The sequence below is a fragment of the Oncorhynchus mykiss genome, chromosome 30 (assembly GCF_013265735.2).
Source record: "Oncorhynchus mykiss isolate Arlee chromosome 30, USDA_OmykA_1.1, whole genome shotgun sequence".
Classification (NCBI taxonomy): domain Eukaryota; kingdom Metazoa; phylum Chordata; class Actinopteri; order Salmoniformes; family Salmonidae; genus Oncorhynchus; species Oncorhynchus mykiss.
Window position 1 is genome coordinate 9,309,900 of NC_050570.1, and position 21,047 is coordinate 9,330,946.

General features: G+C 41.0%; 2 protein-coding genes across 3 annotated transcripts in view; both read right to left on the reverse strand.

The window, feature by feature from the left end:
- The window catches only part of znf143b (zinc finger protein 143b), a 13,504-nt gene extending 2,450 nt beyond the window's left edge, over positions 1-11,054 (reverse strand). Inside the window, exons 1-15 of one of the 2 annotated variants that reach the window (XM_036969432.1) lie at positions 10,943-11,054; positions 6,090-6,203; positions 5,608-5,691; positions 5,280-5,363; positions 4,959-5,039; positions 4,513-4,706; positions 3,988-4,050; positions 3,604-3,720; positions 3,360-3,435; positions 3,112-3,237; positions 2,022-2,201; positions 1,604-1,831; positions 1,148-1,293; positions 716-865; positions 61-207 (exon numbers count right to left, since the gene is read on the reverse strand). In XM_036969432.1, coding sequence (XP_036825327.1) covers positions 61-207; positions 716-865; positions 1,148-1,293; positions 1,604-1,831; positions 2,022-2,201; positions 3,112-3,237; positions 3,360-3,435; positions 3,604-3,720; positions 3,988-4,050; positions 4,513-4,706; positions 4,959-5,039; positions 5,280-5,363; positions 5,608-5,691; positions 6,090-6,195 — 1,782 coding nt within the window. In that variant the 5' untranslated portion in view covers positions 6,196-6,203; positions 10,943-11,054. Of the gene's footprint in view, positions 1-60; positions 208-715; positions 866-1,147; positions 1,294-1,603; positions 1,832-2,021; positions 2,202-3,111; positions 3,238-3,359; positions 3,436-3,603; positions 3,721-3,987; positions 4,051-4,512; positions 4,707-4,958; positions 5,040-5,279; positions 5,376-5,607; positions 5,692-6,089; positions 6,204-10,942 lie in introns of both variants that reach the window. The other variant, XM_036969431.1, reaches the window with a different exon arrangement.
- Positions 11,055-18,393: 7,339 nt separating this feature from the next.
- On the reverse strand, positions 18,394-20,960 carry bca3 (Proline-rich protein BCA3). Its single transcript, NM_001160682.2, is given in 3 exon segments — positions 18,394-18,761; positions 18,944-19,221; positions 20,739-20,960. Coding segments are annotated over 2 exon segments (270 nt in total). The 5' UTR covers positions 19,070-19,221; positions 20,739-20,960; the 3' UTR covers positions 18,394-18,617.
- Between the last annotated feature and the right edge of the window lie 87 nt (positions 20,961-21,047).

Here is a 21,047-nt window from a genome sequence, read left to right on the forward strand (position 1 = left end):
TTGGGGTAACTGTGTAAACGCAGCCTAACTAACATCCATAGGCTGCTCATTGTGGCATACCTGTACAGCGATGTGAGTGCCATTGGAAGTAGCCAATAGGGTGACCGGGTGAGGGCTTGAAGACACCACCTGGTGCTCCTGTTCCTGGATAAAATCCACCTCCTCCACTGTCTGGAACGTGGTCATATCTGGGGTCATAATTTGCACCTGCAGAGGACAGAAATAACATTTGAAAAAGAGAATACAGAGTATAAAATATAGAACGCAAAAATCAAGGACACAAAGACTTTGCTCCGAAGTGAGATTGATTAGGCCTCGAAACATTTTGTCCCTTAAGTCAAAATAAATCCTGTATTTTGTGCGTTTATTATTATAAATATTGTAGATTACATGTAATTATGCTGTAGTATGTTTTGTTGTTGGTCACTCATGTTTTGAAAATATTATTATTATTTATTTTTTAAATAAATCCCACATGTATTGGGAGTGTGTGGAATCTTTATTTTATTTTTGCTGAAGGTATACTTGGTTTACCAACATCTACCCAGAAAAAAATCGTAGGTACATATATTTCTGTCTTTTCCTAGTACATAGAATGGACATTGGCAGTAGTGCAGATGGGCAGCAACCCGGGAATATAAAACAATTAAAATAACACACCCAACTTTACATAAAAATAATTATAACGAAACATTCTTTAATAATTGATAGATACCTGTCCCTCCGTGCCATCCTCTGTCACCATGGTGACAGAATGCCCTTGTGACATCAGCTCATGGGCTGGGATGGTGATGGTGGTACCTTCTTGTGTTACCATGGTAATTGTACCGCCCATCGCTTGCAAATCCGCCTCGGAGATACTGACCTGAAGTATAACAACATCAGCTCGTTTCCTACTACTCCAACCGTCACAACATGCACTCATCAACATACATGTACGAATGGTGTTTCTTCATTTCCTCTATAAAAGAGTTATTGAAGAACAGTTTGTGTTACGCACCCAGCAATGCATTATTTAAGTTTAAAGATCATTAGTTCCAGCGAAAATACATGAAAAGCAAAGAATAATATAAAATCCATCCATATGCAAGGGAGAGAAAGTGAGCCAGTAGTAGTGGAAACACTGATGTGTGACATGGATGCTTACCTGCTGTGTTGTTCCATCCTGAGTGACTAGAGACACTTGGTGCTGTTGCCCTAGAACCTCTGGGGTCCCCACAGACACCTGTTCCAAAAAGGAGTCCTCCACCTCCACAACAGACGTGTAGGTGACCTCGGGATCATCAATGGCATCTGAATCAGACAGGGAAAACAGGGTCCAGCTTAGAAAACCACAGAATAAATGAATAGGGTGAGGTTTAACGTGTTGATGACAGGTCGTCTGAGATTGAATGAGGGCCAATGAAAGTCATCTCCGTATCCAAGCAATCATTGCAATTTGTCAGTATTCAACATCATTTAAGAAATCAATGATTTCATCATTCGCCATTTCTTTAGAAAGAGGTAAACTGCTATTCTGTCTACTATATGTCACAGCTGAGTATAGAGTGCAGTATTACTTTCCCCTCTCATTATGTGCACAGGCGTACACACAAACACTGACCTGTGGGTTGCTCAAAGTAGGCCTGGTGCTCCTCTTCGATGGGCTCCGTGTCGTTGTGCGCTGTGCGCTTGTGCATAGCCAGGGTGGAGATCTGTTTGTAAGTCTTCCCGCAGTAGTTGCAGTTGTAGGGCTTGCAGGGCGTGTGGACCACATGGTGCTTGTACAGGCTGGAGTACTCCGTGAATCGCTTATCACACCCTGGCACGGTGCACACGTAAGGTTTCTCTCCTGGACACATGGACAGGTACAACACATTGTTATCATTGGGCAAAAAAAAACAACTCAGTCAAGGTATATTGAGATTGCTTCAAAAAAAAGAACATGACATTTTGGTCCAAAAAGTCTCCATCAGACAGCTCCTTCCTATATGGCCATGTAAATAACATGTAACGAAGAAGCCAAGTATTTTGGTACATGCCTGTATGAATCCTCATGTGGTTCTTGTAGTTGGTGGCGCTGGCGAAGGATCGCCCGCAGCTGGGCTCAGCGCAGTAGTACGGCCGCTCTCCGGTGTGCGTGCGGATGTGAACCTTGCGGATGTTGGAGGTGGTGAACGACCGTCCGCAGCCCTCAACAGGACATTTGAATGGCTTCTCTCCTGAAAACAACACAAGGCAGGACAAACGAGAGTAAGACTACGTCTCAGAATGTACATTAGACATAATGGGGGTTCGAGAGTGAGAAACCTGAGATCTATCAATGGCCTATATTGAAAATAGCAACCTGACCCCAACACAAGGCAGAGGAGACAGTGACAAAGAAAACTCAATAGGTGGAAGAATAAGTGGAACCCATCCTCTTCCTTGTACCAGTGCATTTCTACCGGGAGTGTATTGTACCTGTGTATTTCTACCGGGAGTGTATTGTACCAGTGCATTTCTACCGGGAGTGTATTGTACCAGTGCATTTCTACCGGGAGTGTATTGTACCAGTGCATTTCTACCGGGAGTGTATTGTACCAGTGCATTTCTACCGGGAGTGTATTGTACCAGTGCATTTCTACCGGGAGTGTATTGTACCAGTGCATTTCTACCGGGAGTGTATTGTACCAGTGCATTTCTACCGGGAGTGTATTGTACCAGTGCATTTCTACCGGGAGTGTATTGTACCAGTGCATTTCTACCGGGAGTGTGTTGTACCAGTGCATTTCTACCGGGAGTGTGTTGTACCAGTGCATTTCTACCGGGAGTGTGTTGTACCAGTGCATTTCTACCGGGAGTGTGTTGTACCAGTGCATTTCTACCGGGAGTGTGTTGTACCAGTGCATTTCTACCGGGAGTGTGTTGTACCAGTGCATTTCTACCGGGAGTGTATTATACCAGTGCATTTCTACCGGGAGTGTATTGTACCAGTGCATTTCTACTGGGAGTGTATTGTACCAGTGTGTTGTACCAGTGCATTTCTATCGAGAGTGTGTTGTACCTGTGTATTTCTACCGGGAGTGTATTGTACCAGTGTATTGTACCTGTGTATTTCTACCGGGAGTGTATTGTACCAGTGTATTGTACCTGTGTGTGTCCGTGTGTGCTTCTGTAGGTCTCCGGATGTTTTGAAAGACTTTTGGCAGTTGATCTCCTGGCAGCGGTAAGGTTTTTCCCCAGTGTGTGTACGCGAGTGACTCTTCAGCCCATACCCTGAAGAGGACAAAACAAGGTGCCAAACAACTTTAGTCTAGAGACAATTTAAACACAAAGAAGAAATCAGCAAGGTTGCATGACCCATGAGAAGAGTTAAAGCCCTCACAGTAGCTTGCTACCTGTAGCAAACTTCTTCCCACAGCCAATGTGGTCACAGATATATGGCTTATCTCCAGTGTGGCATCTCTCGTGTACCTGTGGGAAACACAAACAAAGCTATATTACAGCAACAGTAAAAACAAACTACACACACACACACACAAAATACTCTAGCTTTTATTAGAAGTAAGAAGAACAAAACTCATTAGACAAAATATTTGACAAAGAGAGGATAATGGTATTGAGACAAACACAGGGCCTTGCCTTTAGATGGTGAGCAGTGGTAAAGAGTTTCCCACAGTCCTCGTGGTCACAGTGGAAGGACTTCTCCCCTACGTGTGAAACCCTTCCTGTCCTACCCTCTTGACCCTGGAGAACAATCTGAAGAGAAGAGGAGACATTAGGTCCTCATGACAAAACCAGGGTCTTGTTCATTAGCCACCAAACAGGAAGAGACCGTACTAAAACACAGAGGATCTACCTGGACTTGTGGAGTAAGATACGTACCTTTTTGTTTTCCATTGCAAAATGTTTTCAAAAGTTCTTTGTTGCATGCCAGTTTAGGGTTAAAACAAAAATGTGAAACATCTGGGTGCGAGGGTTGAAAAACCCTGTTCTAATGAACATTATCCAGCTGAGTGACAGTACCTGCATGTGGATGCCATTATCAGTCTCCTCTCGGCCAAACAGCCCACTCTCTACATTCTCCACCTGGTGAACAAGCAAATTAAATGCATCATTATATAGTGCTTCTGAATGAGACTCTCTTCACAGCAATACTGCAGCCCATAACCTTGAGTCCTCAAACTCTACTCTGGACCTCAAAGCCAGTTCCACTGCATACTTTCATTCTTCCCCACTAATAAAGGGACTGACTTAGACCCGGGACAACAGGTGCGTGCAATTAATTGCAAGGTAGAACCAGAAAACCATTAGACTCTGGACCTCGTAGGTAAGAGTTGGGTACCCCTGCCCTATAGTAACATGGAACATTCTCTACTCCCGCCCAGCTTTAATGTGTGCAGAAATAAGGGAAGGAACCACATACTTTGTCAACCCAGTCTTTTCATGACCATGTTGCAGAGCAAAGCAGAGGTGACATGTTTAGTATCCATGTCTATATGAATAAATCTATACTTCCCTCTATGGATCTGGGTTTAGATATCGCACTACCTTGGTGGTGTACTGCTCCAGCACACTGATGGTCTCCGGGTCTATGCCCCCGTCTGTCTGCAGGTCGGAGATGGTGCCGTCGGCCTGAATGGCCAGGATGGTGTTGGACTGGGGCATGTGCACCGTGTGCTGGATGTACGCCGTGCTGCCGTCCTCCAACTGCACCGCCTGCAAGCTACTCTGTTCATATGTCTCTGAGGAGGTATCAGGAGAAAGGTTACACGTGACCAATGTGGCCCCTAGTCACTACTCCCATAGGTATTCTTGTACAGCCGAGATTGAATTTGAGGCAAAAAATATCACATGGCCTAACAAAGAGAAAGGTGTCACTTCTATCCTAATTGCTAATGATAAATAATTATACCTAAACCTAATGCCAATCCAAGAGAAGAAAGAAAGAGAGACCAGACAGAATCTGGACTACATCCTTGATGAACAACATTTACCTTTGGGTGCATGAATGTAGGCTGTTGTTCCATCTTCTAGCTGGACAGCCTGTCCATCTTCAAGTTGCAAACTGTCTCCTCCTACAATATAAACATGCAATACACATGGTAGTCTCTAGAAATGCATTATACACAAACGTCTGTCAACGAAACACAGATGTTATCCAGGTTATGCCTGATAAGCACAGGTCAAAAATCAAATGTTTATTTTCACATGCATCGTAAACAACAGGTGTAGACCAACAGTGAAATGGTTACTCACGGGCCCTTCCCAACAATGCAGGTAAAAGTACATGTAAGAGTCTGGTTCATATCCTTCACCTGATTTTGGCATGGACATATGCTGGACGTATGCAGTAGACCCATCCTCCAGTTGGATGACCTGTCCGTCCATTAGCTGTCCATCTGAAAAGGAAACTACTCCTCTCAATTAGACTGAACTCTAATCAGAGCTGTCACTGAGCCACAACATACTTGTCTCAGAAGCCCCTGCTAAGCACAGATCTAGGATTAGCTTACTCCCTTCCCGTATCTTTACCATAGAGGATAAGACCTTGCATTTGTACATAGAGAAGACTTGAGGCAAATGTGGACATTTTTGCTTTTCTCTCACCTCACTGATAATGACATGAGAGTGATGCACGCTTACCTTTGTGGTCATGCTGTATGTATGCTGTGGAGCCGTCGGCAAGGGTTACCGCCTGTAGACTCACTGTGTCCATATGATCGCCGTCTATATAGGATCATAACAGTCAGTATTAACGGGGAAATGACCGACACATGCATGTAACTAAGAGCTGGTCGAGACACGATAATAATTGTGGTGGTGCACTTTTTCTATTAGGCAGTATGTTACTTTAATTAGGTCCCACGTTGAGTTCTAAAACCCATCTACATATGTTGATATAGTGGAATGACAGTGTTGATACACATAGTAGTTATACTGTGGGAATATGAAAGCTATTTTCCTAACCCAGCCTTGGGATATAATCAAAGTACCAAGCTTGCTGTAGTATTTTACTCTGAACTGTGATAAATACATTGAATTATATTCTCTGACCACTTCCCATTAGTAGTTGGTTTGACCCTTTGACCTCCCCTGTGTTGGGTTAGGACCCCGACAGAGCTCACCTGCCACGGTCACTGCCTCAGCCAGACAGAGGGTCACCTGCTGGCCGTCTGCATCCTGGAACTCTGCCATCCCCTGGGAGTCACGGTTTATCTGGGCCAAGAGCATGTCTCAACCTACTCAAACAAACAGGACACAAAAACAAACATGATTCAAGATGTCTCTGGTTCTGAATTTAGAGAACTGAACTTGAAAACCTAAAATATGAGAAGTTGAATATATGAAACTTTGGTCAATTTGAAATTATAGTTTTGTAAACTTGATACACAGATTCTTAAAAAAAAAAAAATCTACCATGTTGAAACTGAATATATAAATATTGAATTTTCAATTAAATTGAATTTTAAAACAATGCAATGCTCAATTCAGTTTCAAATTATAAAATACAAGTTTAATTTAATAATTAAATTATTTAATTTGTGCATAAAAAAAGGGGCCTCACAATCACATCACTGTATTTTTTTTGCATTCAAAATGCAGTATTTAAAAATGCAGTTGTATTCATTGTCCGTAGCTAATGCCTGTCCATACCATAACCCCAACATGGAGCACTACGTTCAGCAAACCGCTCGCCCACACGACGCCATACACGTGGTCTGCGGTTGTGAGGCCGGTTAGACGTACTTCAAAATTCTCTAAAACAACATTGGAGGCGGCTTATGGTAGAGAAATGAAAAATGTTTTATTTGATACATTTAGGATCCCCATTAGCCGACTCCAATGGCAACAGTCTTACTTGGGTCCGACAACAACAAAAAACATTACAGACAAAAATACTTTACAATTTACATACATTGAAAAACATTAACGTGTAGTGTGTGTGCATCTATCAGTTACACATACATGTCAGTACATAGACACAAGTAGATTACATGGGGGAAAGGCATTGTGCCTTGAGGAGTTGCTTTATTTGTTTTTTGAAACAAGGTTTGCTGTTCCCTTGCACTATATAAGATGGGAGTTTCATGCACTAATGGCTCTGTATAATACTTACTGTATGTTTCCTTGAATTTGTTCTGGACCAGGGGACTGTGAAAAGTCCCCTGGTGGCACGTCTGGTGGGGTGTGTATGTCAGTGCTGTGTGTAAGTTGACTATGCAAACTATTTGGAATTTCCAGCACATGAATGTTTCTTATAAAACGAGAAGTAACGCAGTCAGTCTTTCCTCAACTCTTACCCAAGAGAGACTGGCATGCATAGTATAAATATTAGCTCTCTGAATACAATGAAGAGCAAGGCGTGTTGCTCTGTTCTGGGCCAGCTGCAGCTTAACTAGGTCTTTCTTCGCACCACTTGACTGGACAATAATTAAGATACAAATAAAGCCTGCAGGACTTGCTTTGTGGAGTGTGGTGTCAAAAAAGCAGAGCCTCTCCCCGTCTTTACAACCATTGAATCTACATGTTTTGACAATGATAGTTTACAATCTAAGGTAACGCCAAGTAATTTAGTCTCCTCATTACCAGATTCAGCTGTTCTAGAACTTATGGAATAACTTGTACCAAAAACAATGCTCTTAGTAGAGATGTTCAAGACCAGTTTATTATTAACACTAACATTCAATTCTCTGGCAACAACTCTGGTGGACATTCCTGCAGACATCTGTGGCATTGTGTTGTGACAAAACTACACATTTTAGAGAGTGGCCTTTTGTTCCAGCACAAGATGCACATGTGTGTAATTATCATGCTGTTTAATCAGCTTCTTGATATGCCACACCTGTCTGGTGGATGGATTATTTTGGCAAAGGAGAAATCCTCACTAACAGGGATATAAACAAATTTGTGCACAGAATGAGAGATAAGCTTTTTGTGCGTATGTAACATTTCTGGGATCTTTTATTTCAGCTACTGAAACATGGGACCAACACTTTACATGTTGCATTTATATTTTTGTTCAGTATACTATGTGCTAGATGCCTTGCTTAAGATTGATGATTAAAAACCACTCCGATTGCTGAATCTTTAACCCATATTTTCAACCTGACGATTATATCTGGCACTATCCCCAAGATTTGGAAGGCGGCCCATGTTCTCCCCCTTCACAAAAGGTGCTGACCTAAATAATTATTAAATTGCTCTGCTCCTAAAATGTTCTTGCTGAGCAAAAATATTTGAATCCTTGATTAATTCTCAGCTAAGATCTTTCCCATCTTGAAATGTAAATCAGTCTGCATCCCTAGTTATAAATGTGGTTAACTGTATGGATAAAAAGCAACATTGACAAGTCAATGAAGAGGGCAGCACAAAGGCTTTTGATACTGTTGATCACACACTGCAAAATCAAAAGGCAGTCCTAAAATTGGCCTAGACCAGGCTGCATGTAAATGGTTTAAAAATGACTTGACAGATAGACCTCATTGTGTATCTATCGATGGTGTCAAATCGGGTTTCCTGGATATTACCAAAGGTGTCCCGCTGGTGTCGATTCTGGGTCCTGTACTTTTTACAGCTTAAATTAACAATATCGACTTAACCTGCACTTATATGCCGATGATACTGTTGTGTATGCCATTGCCCCCACAGGTGACCAGGCTCTATAGTCTGCCCTCATTGTATTACAGAAAAACTTTATAGACCTGAAAATAGTACTGGATGCAGGTAAAACTAAGTATATGTTGTTCTCTGGAGCACATAAAAATAACTATGATGATTTAAGCTTATGTACTTTGGATGGTGTCCATGCTTAGAAATATCTGGACATATGGATAGATGAAACGCTGTCTTTTAAAAAGAATATTGATGAGTTAGTTAAGAAGCTAAGAATAAAAATGGGCTTCTTCTATAGAAATAGGTCCTGCCTCTAGCTAAATATTAGAAAGCAGATTATTCAGTCAACGCTCCTATCGGTCCTAGACTGTGAATGTGTTCATTTTTAAGAGCCTGTAAGTAAGCATTTCACCCTAAGGTTTACACCCGTTGTATTTGGCTCACGTGACAAATAAACTTTGATTAGATTTTTTGTGCCCGTGTTTTTCTTTCTGCTCGCCCTTTGTATTTACATTGATGTGTGTATTTTCTGCTATTCAGGGCTCATCTGTAAAAGAGACCTTGGTCACAGTATGACTCCCTGATAAAATAAAAGGTTAAATAAAATACAAAAAAATATCTAGGGCAAAAATATGTAGCGACAGCCATTGACACTATATACACAAAATATGACGATGCCTTTAAATTATGTAGGCAACGCCACGCACATTTAAGTTACATTCCCTTTACAAGTCAGAATGTTGCATACACTTCAGTTGAACTTACTCTACCAATTATCCATGTTGTTGGTCCTTCACTTGGTTGACATTTTAGACAAAATATCCCCAGGAAAGTGTTATTTAGCCAACTTCAAAACGATGGTCTCGGTATGTGGAAAAAAAGATTTGTTTGCTTGTGACCAAAGGCATGTGCACAAGATGGAAGAACATGCACCGACACATGCATGTAAGCAAAGTCTGCAGGTGTTTACATGGTTCTGCACATGTACCAGGTGATAGATATCAAGTTCAACGACAGTATCGGTGTTATGATACTGATGATTTCTCACCACAGATGGAACTTTAGTTTCTACCGTTGTAGTTAGATGGAGTAGGCCTACCGTTCTATCCAGTGGTCTTATCATGGACAACTGTTGTTGACAACTGTAGCATGGTAGCTAAGCCTAAACCGCTATGTTAACTTAATTCACCTAACCTACTGCATTAGTTTTCCTAACCTGCTAAGTTAATTATTTTAACCTGTTACGTAAACAACCCTTCTCTGGCAATAAATGATCAGTATCCTGAGTGGCGCAGCGGTATCTCAATGCAAGAGGTGTCACTACAGTCCCTGGGTCGAATCTAGGCTGTATCACATCCAGCCGTGACTGGGAGTTCCATAGGACGGTGCACAATTGGCCCAGCGTCATCCGGGTTTGGCTGTCATTGCAAATCAGAATTTGCTCTTAACTGACTTGCCTAGTTAAATAAAGGTTCAATGTAAAATAATAATAATAATAATCAATACACATCTAAAAAGTCAGGTAAGCAATACTTCACTGTGGAAGTGTCTCAAAGACCAACCACACATACAACCTGTAACAGAGTAAGTGCAAATGCTATTTTATTCAGCATTCTGTCTTGTAAAGAAAACGTAGACAACTTTAAATTGCTATGTATATTAAGTATTGGTATTCAAGTTTGATTTATTAGGCAACATACACTAACTTTATTTGGTAAAATGACTTGCAAGCTTGAGACAGACGCGTTGTTACAAATGTTGCAACTTCTAAACTGGCATGTGCCAGAGCAGGATAGCTAGGAAAGTTTTTCCCTACCAGTACTAGACCCACTGAGGGTGTTTGCCCTAGCCACAGCGGGTACTTCGACATGAGTCCATAGGCCTGCTGGTAAAATGCACATGATGGAATACTCCGGGCAGAGAAATTAAATTGGTGATACAGTAACACGTTGGGAACAACTGAGTTAGAAGACTGCACACGAGTTAACGATACATAAAGATAATCTGTGTTAAGACAAACCGCAATTCATCAAGTGATAGCCTAGCCTAAATTTGTTGAATTGGAGTTTCCCAATAGGCTACATTGACTGTTACACAGCCAGCTGTGTAGCCTAACAATAATTCGTCGCTTCATAGGAACACTATAGTGGGTTGCACACGTAGCTGATAATGCACTTAGGCAACAAGAAAATCTATTGGCTAGCTAATTCAGGTTAAGAATGATTGTTCTTTGACATTCAATTTTATTGTAAAGCAGGTTTCTCCCGTCCCTCATTTACAGTCCCTGTTGTAGTTCTTCTCAGAGATGGCTGTGGGAATAATGCACACTGGGTAAAAAAAAAAAATACCCAATTTATATACTAACCTCCGCAATTTTCCAACAATCCCTCCGTTCGACCACCATGCATCAGTGCAGGAAACGTTATGAGAGTATTTGCACCCGGGAACATGTATGAAGAAAAGCCGTTGCAACAAAGACCAACCCCAACTGAATTACCACCATTCTATTGGTTGTCTACACCTCAATGGTGGTCTTCCCATTGGCCACATACCAGCTAAACTTTCGCAATTTCAGGTAATATTTTCACTATACACGTTCATGGGCCCCTAGCAGGCGCCATTATGTGTATTGTTTGTGGCGTTTGACTAAATGTTATTTTTTAACGTTACAAAACGGTTGACGCTTTGCATTTTACGTAACATGTAACTAGATCGTTATGAGCCATTCTAATTTCTGTCTTATGTCATACAGCTGAGATCAAATTAGTCAGTAAATGTTCCATGTAAACAACATTTACTGGTAAATGTCGAGCATCCATGTTGAAAACAAGGTTGTGTGGGAAAAAAATGGGGGTATGTGGGCAATGCAGTGAACTGAGCTCATGACGGCTGAGTATTGATGCAGACATGATAACGTGACCTTTATGCAAGCTTATTGTATATCTGACTTAATGAAACAGAATTACCCTACAAAAGGTAACGTATAAGTTGGATATATAAGGGCTCACACTCATCTGTAATTTATGTAGTCTATTTTTAGGCCATGGCTACATATACTGAGTTTTCACCCACGCCCACCTAAGGAAAATAACATATTTTTGTGTGTGTGTGAAATATCACAGATAAAGTTTATTTTTTGTGGGGGGTCTTATTACACAATAGACAAGTTACATTCGAACACATTTTGTAGAAAATTCTTTGATGCGGCAGGTAGCCTAGTGGTTAGAGCGTTGTGCCATTGACCGAAAGGTTGCTAGATCGAATCCCTGACCTGACAAGGTCAAAATCTGTCACTCTGCCCCTGAACAAGTCACTGTTCCTAGGCCATCATTGTAAATAAGAATTTGTTCTTAACTGACTTGCCTAGTTGAATAAAATGTTATATAATATTGTAAATCAATTCGAAAAATATTTTTTTTTAAATTGTATTTTTTCTTAAAGCGAATGATCCGGATCATTTTCTGCGCATGCGTTTTATCTAACATAGCTGCTGCTAAGTGTCAGTATATTATAATCTTTGCTAACGCTGAGCTAACCAACATTTTTTTTTTTTTGGTTATTAAACAACTAATTGACCAACGTTGGTCCAATTACTTGAATTCCATTTAGGTAGGTTTTTTTGAGCCCAACCTGTGGTTTCTTTAGAGAGAAATCAGATCATTCCCGAGATAAATTAAGTCAAGTTTTAATCCCGCAGGTGAAGATGTGGACCTGACAGGACAATGGAATATTTTCATGTTTTATCAATTTAACATTGAACATTTTTGGCTAAGGGAATTTCCATTATTAAAAAGCTTGAATCATTCTGAACCATGATGATGCAGCCTATGTCTCTGCCTTATTTCTGAACAGCTGAAATAAAAACCCTGCATCTATTTGAACAAACAGTGCATTTGAAAAGTATACAGACCCCTTGACTTTTCATATTTTGTTATGTTACAGCCTTATTCTAAAATTGATTAAATTGTTTTCCCCCCTCAATCTACACACAATACCCCATAATGACAAAGTAAAAACTGAAATATCACATTTACATAAGTATTCAGACCCTTTACTCAGTACTTTGTTGAAGCACCTTTGGCAGCAATTACAGCCTTGAGTCTTCTTGGGTATGACGTCACTGACCAGCTATTTTCAGGTCTCTATAGAGATGTTAGATTGGGTTCAAGTCCCGGCTTTGACTGGGACATTCAGAAACCTGTCCCGAAGCCACTCCTGCGTTGTCTTGGTTGTGTGCTTAGGGTCGTTGTCCTGTTAGAAGGTGAACCTTCGCCCCCAGTCAGGGGCCCTAAGCGCTCTGGTGCAGGTTTTCATCAATGATCTCTCTCTACTTTGATCGGTTTATCTTTCTAGCCTGACTAGTCTCCCAGTCCCTGCCGCTGAAAAACATCCCCATACAGGGGTGGGCAACTCCAGTCCTTGAGGGCTTGATTGGCATCACACTTTTTCTCCATCCCTAGCAAACACAGCTGATTAATCAAATGACATACTAAACTGAAGGCCATGATTAGGTCATTATTAGAGTCTGGTGTGTTAGCTGGGGCAAAACCGACACCAATTTGTCCCTCGAGGACTGGAATTGCAAACCCCTGCATAGCATGATGCTGCCACCATGCTTCACCGTACAGATGGTGCCAGGTTTCCTCCAGACATGACGCTCGGCATTGAGGCCAAAGAGTTCAATCTTGTTTTTCATGGTCTGAGAGTCCTTTAGGTGTTTTTTTGTAAACTCCAAGTGGGCTGTCATGTGCCTTTTGCTGAGGAGTGGTTTCTGTCTGGCCACTCTACCATAAAGGCCTGATTTGTGGAGTGCTGCAGAGATAGTTATCCTTCTGGAAGGTTCTCCCATCTCCACAGAGGAACTCTGGAGCTCTGTCAATGACTATTGGGTTCTTGGTCACCTCCCTGACCAAGGCCCTTCTCCCACGATTGCTCAGTTTGGCAGGGCAGACAGCTCTAGGAAGTGTCTTGGTGGTTCCAAACTTCTATTTAAGAATGATGGCCACTGTGTTCTTGGGGACATTCAATGCTGCATACATGTTTTGGGACCCTTCCCCAGATCTGTGCCGACACAATCCTGTCTCAGTGCTTTACGGACAATTGCTTTGACCTCATGGCTTGGTTTTTGCTCTGATATGCACTGTCAACTGTGGAACCTTATATAGACAGGTGTGTGCCTTTCCAAATCGTGTCCAATCAATTCAATTTACCACAGGTGGACACCAAGTTGTAGAAAACATCTCAAGGATGATCAATGTAAACAATATGCACCTGAGCTCAATTTTGAGTCTCGTTGTGAAGGTTCTGAATACTTTTGTAAATAAGGTATTTCTGTTTTTATACATTTGCTAACATTTCTACAAACCTGTTTTCACTTTGTCATTATGGTGTACTGTGTGTAGATTGATGAGGATTTAATAAAAAAATATATATTTTAGAGTAAGGCTGTAATATACATTTTTTGGGGGGGGAAAGTCAAGGGATCTAAATAATTTCAGAATGCACTGTATTTGCAAATACATGTATTTTAAGTAAATACATTTTTAAAAATACAATTATTTTATCATACAAAAAAAAAATTGTAATAGTGTTTTGTCATTTTTGCCCATTCCTGTGTGTTCCTCCATTTCCTGATTGAGTATAGTAACAGTTGAATTTGCATACACGTAGGCTACAGTAAGTGTGAAGGCCTATGTCTGTGAAAGAGAACAAATGCATGTGTTGTACTTGCATCTACACTCTTAAAAATAAAGGTTTAAGTTTGAACCTAATAAGGTTTTTGAGAGCGATAGCATAGGGGAACCATTTTAAGAGTCTCTGAAGAACCATAAATGGGATGGTTATTTGAAGAACCATAAAAAAAAATCAAAAACCAGAAACATTTCGGCCCTCCGGGACAGGAATTCAATCGCCTTATTTCCATATTTCCCAGGGTGCCTTTCGAGTGAATTTTAGAATTGCCAGAACCACCCATGTTTGTTGGTTGTTGCATTCTTTCATTTTCAGTTCTGTGATCTTCACCAAATGAGATCATAAGTGAATATATTGTCATTCAATGGAAGACAATACAATACATTTTTCATAAGGCCTTATTTTGAGGGCCTAGTTTTACCCTAATACAGTGGCCTAAAACTCATAGTTTACAGGCCACATAAGGCCTGCAAGTCACATTATGCTGCATTGTAAAGTAATTAGGGGTGACAATACCAGTATCGCAATATATATATATTCAAAAAAAGAATGAAAACACGAAGCAGACCTAACTCTTTGGTCAATTCCCACGGGGGACAAGTACAGAAAAAATAGTATGTAAATGTATGCACTCACTACTGTAAGTCGCTTTGGATGAGAGCGTCTGCTAAAATGTAAAAATGTTGTTTTTTCTGTAGCAGCTGCACCACATTATGGAGAGGAGGTTGCTGGAAGCCAACCTGTTGCAAGGCAGGCTGAACAATCGAGGAGTGAAACTTACTAACAATGGCGTCGTGCTGAGACGTGGTCTTTATCTCCACTCACAGGATGACCTTATACACAAAGATTGTTATAATGAACCCATAATGTATGTACAAAACATTATGAACACCTGCTCTTTCCATGACATAAATTGACCAGGTGAAATATATGATCCCTTATTGAAGTCACTTGTTAAATCCACTTCAATCAGTGTAGATGAAGGGGAGGAGACAGTTTAAACTCTATGGGATCGTAGAGACCCCCCCACACACATACGGGACAGTTGTGCTAATGTGATAAGCATGAGGTTGTAAGTAACAAAAACATTTCCCAGGACACAGATATATCTGATAGGGGCAGAAAGCTTAAATTCGTGTTAATCTAACTGCACTGTCCAATTTACAGTAGCTATTACAGTGAAAGAATACCATGCTATTGTTTGAGGAGAGTGCACAATTATGAACTTAAAAATGTATTAATAAACCAATTAGGAACATTTGGGCAGTCTTGATACAACATTTGACAGATGAGCAATGGTTCATTGGATCAGTCTAAAACTTTACACATACACTGCTGCCAAAATCTAAATTGTGCCTGAGCTGGAATAATACATTATGGCCTTTCTCTTGCATTTCAAAGATGATGTAAAAAATAAAAAATAAATCACATTTTTTTCTTTGTATTATCTTTTACCAGATCTAATGTGTTATATTCTCCTACATGAATTTCACATTTCCACAAACTTCAATGTGTTTTCTTACAAATGGTATCAAGAATATGCATATCCTTCCCTCAGGTCCTGAGCTACAGGCAGTAAGATTTGGGTATGTCATTTTAGGCTATTTTTTTTTTTAAAGGGTCCGATCCTTATAAAGGATTTCTAAGCCTTGAGACAGTTGAGATATGGATTGTATGTGCGCTATTCAGAGGGTGAATGGGTAAGACAAATATTTAAGTGCCTTTAAATGACGTATGGTAGTAGGTGCCGGGCACACCGGTTTGTGTCATGAACTGCAACACTGCTGAGTTTTTCATGCTCAACAGTTTCCCATGTGTATCAAGAATGGTCCACCACCCAAAGGAACTCCAGCCAACTTGACACAACTGTGGGAAGCATTGGAGTCAACATGGGTCAGCAAACAAGGTCCTCAGGACCCCAATGCGTACTTGATGATTTGTTGATTATTTTAATTAACTGTGTAGTACTAGGTCAAAAATGTGCACCCATGTCTGATTATTGAACTGTACTAGAAGTGGGGGAAAGGAATATCTACCCTTCTCTTTTTCCCGTCCTCTCTCCTTCTTACATAGCATCTCCATGGGACTGGAGTCACTGGACAGCCACCCTAGGACACTGACACTTTCCAGAGCAATACAAGACAGTTTAGTCTTACAACTTTGTGATCATTACAAACCAAAACACTGTGCCCAAAATGGCAGTTCCCTCCATCTCGGTTATTCACTGCAGTAATGAACCAGATATTCCACTGTGACTGCTGAATTATACATAAAGGGCAGAGATCTATTCAAAAGGCACACGCACAAACAGTACCTCACGTGTACCTGCTCATCAAACATCTCATTCCAAAATCCTGGGCATTCGGAGTTCGTTACACTAAACTCAGCAAAAAAAGAAACGTCCCTCTTTCAGGACCCTGTCTTTCAAAGATAATTCGTAAAAATCCAAATAACTTCACAGATCTTCATTGTAAAGGGTTTAAACACTGTTTCCCATGATTGTTCAATGACCCATAAACATTGAATGAACATGCACCTGTGGAATGGTCGTTAAGACACTAACACCTTCAGACGGTAGGCAATTAAGGTCACAATTATGAAAACTTAGGACAGTAAAGAGGCCTTTCTACTGACTCTGAAAAACACCAAAAGAAAGATTCCCAGGGTCCCTGCTCATCTGCGTGAATGTGCCTTAGGCATGCTGCAAGGAGGCATGAAGACTGCAGATGTGGCCAGGGCAATAAGTTGCAATGTCCATACTACGAGACACCTAAGACAGCGCTACAAAGAGACAGGACGGACAGCTGATCGTCCTCGCAGTGGCAGACCACGTGTAACAACACCGGCACAGGATCGGTACATCCGAACATCACACCTGCGGGACAGGTACAGGATGGCAACAACCACTGCCCAAGTTACACCAGGAACGCACAATCCCTCCATCAGTGCTCAGACTGTCCACAATAGGCTGAGAGAGGCTGGACTGAGGGCTTGTAGGCCTGTTGTAAGGCAGACATCACCGGCAACAACGTCGCCTATGGGCACAAACCCACTGTCGCTGGACCAGACAGGACTTGCGATTTTGTCTCACCGGATTCACGTTTATCGGTGAAGAATGAGCGTTACACCGAGGCCTGTACTCTGGAGCGGGATCGATTTGGAGGTGGAGGGTCTGTCATGGTCTGGGGTGGTGTGTCACAGCATCGTCGGACTGAGCTTGTTGTCATTGCAGGCAATCTCAACGCTGTGCATTACAGGGAAGACATCCTCCTCCCTCATGTGTTACCCTTCCTGCAGGCTCATCCTGACATGACCCTCCAATGCCACCAGCCATACTGCTCGTTCTGTGCGTGAGATCCTGCAAGACAGGAATGTCAGTGTTCTGCCATGACCAGCGAAGAGCCCGGATCTCAATCCCATTGAGCATGTCTGGGGCCTGTTGGATCAGAGGGTGAGGGCTAGGGCCATTCCCCCCCCCAGAAATATTTGGACTCATTGTTATTCACTGTGTATTTATTCCTTGTCACCTTTTTATTTTACTCTGCATTGTTGGAAAAGGACCCAGAAGTAAGTATTTTACGGTTTGTCTACACTGGTTGTTTATGAAGCATGTGAAAAATACAATTTGATTTGAGCTGTATGATGAAAATGCAGTAACTTAAAACTAATGATTAAACAAACCAAAACGAAGTACAACATGCATGGTTCAACCATAAATATGATTACATCTGTTGATTTGTCAGGGAAAGTACCTGGAAATTCCAGGTTATACCCTGACATTTAGATCAGTGGCTCACCCAATCACAGCTCAGCGTTTCACCCACTTCCTGGTTGTGAGAGGAGAAGGGTGACCATCAGGGATGTGTTTCGCTTGACAGACTCCAGACCTCATCCAAAAACTATACTTCAGTTAACCGCTGGCAACACGGTCACAACTGTTTATACATTAAGGTTTTGTCTATCAGATATGAATCTTGTGGAGAATATGTATTAAACATTTGATTGAGAGTTGTTGAGTTGACAAGAAAAACTGTGCCATAAACTAAATGATCATTGATTTAAAATATATACTTTATTATACTGATATGACAAAAAATATAGAAATTATTTACGTGATGTATTTGGATAGACATTTTACATACAAAATTGAATATAAAAACAAAATCATGATTACATCAAAATATGGCTTCTCATTTAGCAGCAAATTAATAACACTATCACTGTCGCTCTAAAGCGACATTTCAACAGAAGACGATAGCATGACGTGAAAATATGTACGTAAACGTTCAGGTTGGGCAGTTTTGTTATTGTTAGCAGAAAGGTCATGGGGATTGGTCAGGGTTGAGAGGTTAGAGGTGAAATGTGAGGTTCATGCTCTCTCCTGCATTAATGCGTACTACCCGGGTCTGTTCCTGTGAGTCCTGCGTTCCTGCAGTAATTTTATAGGTACCTGGAGACACCTCAATGTGGAAATCCTCAGGTGATGACTGTGCCTGTAGAAACACAGGCATAGCTTAGTATCTCAACCACAGGAGTATGACAAGAAACGCCATTTAAAATGGCATGTTTTTGTTGACTTTCCTATTTGAATATATGGGTTCTGCCCTACAATTCTAAATGTACAATATGGCTTTATGACAGCTTGTTGCACTGAAAGGCTGTAACTTTGCCTCACATGTTTCCTGGTCTGCAGTGAGGTCCCTGGGTGTTGGTGAGATTGAGAATGGTATCTACACACATGGGTTCTCTCATTTTCCATAGGCTCTGTCTCCGACATGTAAAAGTTCTGTAATACAAACATATTTATCTAGCATTGACAAAAACATGCACAAAGTAAGGGCAGTAGAATTGGTTTGGAGCACATACCTTGCATTGATATGTTGTCTGTGCCATGAATTCAGCTATGGTCTCAAAAGCATCATCCAGGCTTGTGTGGGCTGAGTCTCCCTGAACCTGAATATGGACAGTTGGACATCAAAGTGGCAATCAGCAGTAGAAACAATAACAAAGAGCTATAGATGCAAGGACTCACCACTGATGCTACCAAATGTATAGTTTAACCATGTTGAGTCTATACAGTGTTTTAGATTGTTTACAAACATTGGAGTTAAACAAACATATATTATAAGGGGCGAGTAACCAAAAGGGGTTAGCCTAGTGGTTAGAGCATTGGGCCAGTAACCAAAAGGTTGTTCGATCGAATCCCCAAGCTGACAAGGTCAAAATCTGTCGTTCTGCCCCTGAACAAGGCAGTTAACCCACTTCATAAGTCTTCATTGTAAATAAGAATGTTGTTAACTGACTTGCCTAGTTAAATAAATCAAAAATATATATATTTTGGGTTCTGATAGGGTACGACAGTTGAACTAAGCTCATATAAAGTGGGATTATGTACGTTTTTGGGCAACCCGGCAAAATTCAAAATAGAAATGTGAGTTATAGATCTAACATTTACTTGAAAGCAAGTCAAAGAAGCAGTAGATCTGTTCTATGTGCGCTATTTCTATGCTTCCCGTTCTAAAATGTTTTGTACACCAGCTTCAAACAGCTGAAAATACAATATTTTTTTTTGTTATGGAAAATATATTTCACAGCGGTTTAGATGGTACAATGATTCTCTACACTCTATCAGCTTATTTTGTCACAAACTGAAATTAGGCAAACAATTCGTTTTAGCAACCAGGAAAAGGTGGATCAATTTCGGCATACTGCAACTTTAAATTATATTCTTCAAGAATCAAAGGGGTACATATCCTTGATTTATTAGTCAAAAAATGGATGTAGCAATTGCATGAGACAAATTAGATAAGTTCCCAAAAATGCCCCAGTGCTTCACATATTACAAAGAAACCAGAGAAAACAAGATAGCTGACATAAAGAATGCACGGCTCCATGAGCGCAATAATACAATTATTGTGGATAGTCAGATTAATATAATAGTTCGTTTAAAACGTTTACATGCATACTTTGCATGAATAACGATGTCCCTAATACATATGCATACAATACATGGGACATCTGAAATCTGGCTACTGATGGGTATTTTTATAAATGCAGAAAATCGCCAACAAAACAAACGTTCTACCACAGTGACCATGTTATTTGTACTAAGACTATCTGATTCCGAGTTCGGACAAATAAAGTTTGCATGTGAGAACCATTTTTTAAATGTCTACTTTCAGTGTACTCAGTCCACTCGCACAGAATGGGAAGTTTGCGCTGAAGGTGCTAGCACATTCGCATATCAAATATTCACGGCTGGCGTCGACTAAAGTGTTGAGATTTCCTAATACTTCGAAAGATTAAAATACCAGGTTTGCTGTGCAATCTGCGTATGCTTACTTCGATTATGACTTTACGCCGATTAAGATAAACATAGGTGTTTGAATGACTAACGCCATACTCGGCCATAAATGTAATACCGAATTAATAGTGTGCATGTAAATGTACTCAATTACACATAGGCCTACCTCCTCACTCCCGGCGTTGTCCTCCTTTGGTGTTGTACTGGGATACGGATTCGCAGTAGACCAGTCTACACTCCGTCTCGAAGCTCGCTCCAGTACTTCCAGGCCGAGTCTGGCGGAGCGGAGCAGGGATAACTCCATCTGCCAGGCGTGCCTCGCTATAGGAAACAACACCGCGGGTCAACTATCTACTGTACCCAACCCACCGGCAAACAACCTTTTTATGACAAGAAAAATATTGTAGAATAACGTAAACATAACGCTGACGTCACAATCTCCCTTGCTTTGGGCGCGCAGATTTGACAGAGCACG